The sequence below is a fragment of the Sapajus apella genome, unplaced genomic scaffold, assembly GCF_009761245.1.
Source record: "Sapajus apella isolate SASKATOON/1434 unplaced genomic scaffold, GSC_monkey_1.0 scaffold2029, whole genome shotgun sequence".
Taxonomy (NCBI): domain Eukaryota; kingdom Metazoa; phylum Chordata; class Mammalia; order Primates; family Cebidae; genus Sapajus; species Sapajus apella.
Window position 1 is genome coordinate 6202 of NW_022438955.1, and position 5125 is coordinate 11326.

The following is a 5125-nucleotide window of genomic DNA, read 5'->3' on the forward strand; positions in this document are numbered from 1 at the left end:
TTGGGGAGCTGGGGAGAGATAGCAAGGGGAGAAATGCCAGATGTAGGTGATGGGGAGGAAGGCAGCAGATCACACTGCCACGTGTGTACCTATGCAACAATTTTGCATGTTCTTAACATGTACCCCAAAACCTAAAATGCAATAAAATAAATAAATGGGAAAAAAATAAAAAAATAAAATAAAATAAAATAAATAAAAATAAAAATAAAAATAAACCTTCTTGATTTTAAACTAAACTAACTAGCTTCATTGCAAGGGACCATACCAACATCTCTCTACCCACACTGCAAGAGAAACTTCAGAGGCTTGAGCCTTGGGTCCACATTTCTCAAGTCAGAAGAAGCCTTCCAAATTTTTGAGAATGTTCACCTTTAAGAGATATCAATGTAAAGCCAATCAGGGATATTTCTTCCCAGAAGCAGTCAATATCCTAGATAAGGATATCCTAGGTAAACTTTTCTAGTAATAGGATCATGGATCAAGAGTTCTCTGTCTGTTTCCTTGTTTCCTGTGTCATTTTCCGGTTTTGTGAGATAAAATAATGCTATGGTTAGTATTTAGCAGTTGGCAGCTTCTGTCAGAAACCTAACAATGCCTAACATATAGTATGGCACTTTAAATCTAACTCCCTACCTGATATTAGAGGTCTTTATGTTCACTCTATAACAAAGTTCACTAGCATTCCAAGTGCAACTGCCTGTCCAAATTGTACATTTAATTCTTTTTTATAAGGTTAGGGTTTTAGATCCACATATTTAGACTCCTTGTTTAAATCTAACAGTAGACAAAACCCACTAAGTTTGGTTAATTTTGCAGTTAAATTATGTAAAAATATGAATAAAAAAGTGAAGGGAAAGATAATTTGACTGTTTGTAGACTAACCTTAATCTTCCACATACCCCTAATTCTCTAATTGTCAATTGAATTTATTTATTTAATAATTTAATGTGAAGCCTTGGTTCATAGTACTAAGGCTTCCCTAGTGTGGACCCCTAATGCACCAGACATCCCACAAGAAAGTCTGTTGTGTTGCTTCAGGATATATTTCATCTGTGGAGAATATAGTCAACAATCAAGCTCATGAGCAACTCTATATTTCAGTAAGCAGAAAATATGAGACTCATGTGATTCAGGGATTTTAACAATACTATAAACAATCAGAAACTGAACATTGGTCTACGTCTCTTAATTTGTACTACAGAGTGTAATTTTTCAGCAGGTGTAAGTCACTCTAAATAGATAACATTGAAAAATATTTCTCCTCTGGTTTGGTATAAATGTAAATGAGATGATAATTATAAGTCTGTCTCAAAAATTAATTGCTATAGCTGACTCTACTCTAAAGGTTATAATTTCCAGAAAACCTCTCTAAACTGCCTTACTAAAATAAAAATTTTTTTGAATATCATCTTCGGACTATCTGTTGGTTGAATGGTGGAGTATATGTGATAGCTAACGCTTCCTTCTGTATGTAGATAGATACATATGGTATTGTATTTATCTTGTAAATGTTAGTTACAATAAATTAATACTCAGTCTACTTCATTAAAACAAGTAGATTCCTCTTCTGCCTAATTCTTTGATTCTTTTCATTTTAGTCAGTTTGATACATAAGAGCCTTGGTTGAGGATCATGTTTCAGTCTTTAGTGTTGGTCTCTTGACAGTCAACAAGCAGTCTCTGGGGTGTACTTTATCCTCTTGCATGAAGTCATCTGCTGTGTGTTGAAGAGTCTCACTTTGACTAGAAGAGCAAGAACTTAACATTATTTAATTAACTGACATCATGACTTGTGAGTTCCATACAGAGATCAGATAAATTCATTGATGGTTACCGAGAGCGGTGTTAATGCCCAAGATATTGGCCATTGTTAATCAAGATGGAATCTTGCTCTGTTGCCAGGCTAGAGTGCAGTGGACTGATCTCGGCTCACTGCAATCTCCACCTCCCAAGTTCAAGCCATTCCCCTGCCTCAGCCTCTGGAGTAGCTGGGACTACAGGCATGTGCCACTACGCCCAGCAAATTTTTTGTATTTTTGGTAGAAATGGGGTTTCACCATGTTGGTCAAGAAGGTCTCAATCTCTCAACCTCGTGATACACCCACTGCTGGGATTACAAGCATGCACCATCGTGCCTGGTCCCTATATTGGACAATTTCTTAAGACTGAGAGGTTGATCAAAAGAGGCAAATTATTAATTCAAATAAATCAAAAGGTCATTGCCATGAGGCTAACTCTGTGCTACAGACACCAAAATAGGCACAAGCAGACCACTTGAATAGCTCCTTATCTATTCAAGAAATTAAAATCACAATCAAAACTTTCCACAAAGGAATCTCCAGACCCCAGTGATTTCACTTATAATTTTTAATACATATGTAAGAGGAAATGGTCATTATCTTACTCAAACATTTAGAAAAATACAGGAAGGAGCAACATTTCATACCTTGTTTTATAAATGTAGTATTAAAACCTGATCGAGGCATCAGAAAAAAATTAAGTTATAGAGCAAATATTTCTTCTAAATGTGCATAAGACTATTTCATATTTCAGAAATACTTCAACAAATCGAATCCACTGATAGAAAAAAAAATACAATTAATTTGATGTAAACTCAGGAATGCAAGGTAAACACAGTTAAACACCACATTAACAGAATAAAGGCCTGGCCATAGGAATTAATCAATAAATGCTGGAACTACTTTTCACATTATTTAATATCAACTAATAACAAAGCTTCTAAGCAAAAATAATGGAAGGAAACATTCAATTGGATAAAATACTTCAATGAAAAGTCTATAACTATCTTTATACAACCTGGTAATATATTAAATATGCTCACACTAGATGGGAAACAAAGCATAGATATCTGCTCAATACTTTCATTCAGCATTGTATTATCAGTGTAGCCAGTGCAATAAAAAATAGAAATAAAACTCACAGACATTTCTTACTTTACCTATTAAATGTATTAAATGTTAGGGAATGTAAGAAACAAATTTTTAAACCTGCTAAAACTAAGACAAAATAGCAAGGTTGTAGGAAATAAGGTTCATATTTAAACTTAATCATTATATTAAGTTTAAATTATCAGGCTAATATATCTCAGCAACAAACAGATACGGATTGGAAAATGAGATGTAAGTTTTTGGGCCTTTGTGTCCTGCATTTTGATTGTTTCCTGAGTTCTAGCTGCACTCCTCTCCCTGAATGCTGAGAGACGATCTTATATATTTATAGTAAATACTTTCTAATGATTGACCAATTTGATGTTGTATTAAATTAGATGTTGTTTGTTATATTAAAAAAAGAAGGGAGAGATATTGAATAATATTGACATTTAATGTACAATTTAATATATATTAATATATACTGAAATATAGATAATAATTAATGCCTTTCATTTTCTAAATGGCAGGCTTTGTGTTTCAAGAAAAAAATCTAGAATATATTCAGCATTTTGGGACAGAAAGAAGACATTTTAGAGATTGGAATAATCTTTTAGATTCCCTTAAATTATTGATTTTAGCACAAAACCTGAAGACAAATTTACTTTGGTTTGTTAGAGCTCTGAAGAAATTCAAGCATTTTACTTTATTTTTTTGTATTTAGCCTTAGCCAAACTGTATTTTTTGTTCATGTATACATGAACAATCCATGTTTTAGTACTATGCTCAGGTTGAAAAGAAGTAACATACCTAACCTGAGCATAATTCAGAAAAGAAGCAATATACAACTCAACATAGACACTCTTTCAGGTATGATTCATTCCCTGCTAAATTTCATCTCTCCCTTTAGTTGTGGTCCCTCCTTCTGTCACGTGGTTCCAAATTCTTAAAATGCAGATGATACAGAAAATAATACTCCTATGCTGCAGGGTAAGAAGGAGGAGGTGAGTTTGTATAGCTCAGAGGACTGGACCCACAAATGCAATTCTAGAAAAAATCATGAGCATTTGTCCCCCTTTCTTCTGGTTACCACCCTCACCACTTCATAAGCACATTTATAAAAAGCAAGAAACCACTGCCATGACCCATACTTTCTGATTTTACCTAATATTAAAGGACGGAGTACAGAAGGATGTGTTTAATAAGGATCCCTCAAACCAAAAGATAGTTGGGAATAAGAATAGAATAAATTCAAGAAACTGTGTGAACAGAATGTGTATCCTCTTTCCTATTGTAAACAATAAGAGCAAACCAATGCTCCAGAGCATACCAATTAGGAATTTTCACTAAGAGCGTCTCAAATTTTAATGTGATAACAACACCAGAGGATTTGGTTAAAATACATTTTGAAAACAATACGTAGGTCTGAGATGCAGAATGTGATTCTGCATTTCTGACAGCCTTCGTGCTAATGCCAATGCTGCTGGATGAAGAGCAACTTATGGGACATGGCCTAGAAAAATAAATGCAGCTCATTTTTCTCCAACGTGAGATTTTTAGCTAAGATACTCAAGACATACAGAGAATACTAAAACTCATCATCAAAATGCAAGTACATTTGAGCCAAAGTTATTGACTTATGGTTTATTAGAAAGTGAAGATATTGCCGTGGTCATGATCATATTTCGTCTCAGGACATTCTTCAAGGCCTGCTTCACATCTTTATTCCGCAGACTGTAGATCAATGGATTAAGTACCGGACTGACAAATGTGTAGAACACAGCTATTATTTTAGATTCCTCAACAGTCTTATCTGTTGATGGTCTTACATACATGCAGAAGAGGGTCCCATAAAACAGGGTGACAGCCATCATATGGGAACCACAGGTGGAGAATGCCTTGTGCCTTCCTTCTGCTGATTTGATCCGGAGGATGGTGGCAATAATGAAGGCATAGGACACCAGGATGACGGTGAGGGAGCTGGAGAGGTTCAAGCCAGCCGAGATCAGCATCGCGTGCTTTTTGACATAAGGATCAGAGCAAGAAAGCTTAATGAGTGGTGGGTCAGCACAGTAGAAGTGGTTGATGACATTGGAATTACAGAAGCTCAGGCGGAAGGTCAGGATAGCCTGGAACAGTCCATCTGAGAAGCCATAGACATAGGGAAATGTGGCCAAGCAGATGCAGACTCGCCTGGACATTTTCACACTGTAGCGCAGAGGGTCACATATGGCCACG

General features: G+C 35.5%; 1 protein-coding gene across 1 annotated transcript; it reads right to left on the reverse strand.

Moving 5' to 3' along the window:
- Positions 1-4524: 4524 nt before the first annotated feature.
- On the reverse strand, positions 4525-5118 carry LOC116547082 (olfactory receptor 5M11-like; the record flags this gene model as incomplete). The annotated part of the gene is made up of 1 exon (XM_032273144.1): positions 4525-5118. A coding segment is annotated over one exon (594 nt), but the record flags the coding sequence as incomplete, so codon positions are not given.
- Between the last annotated feature and the right edge of the window lie 7 nt (positions 5119-5125).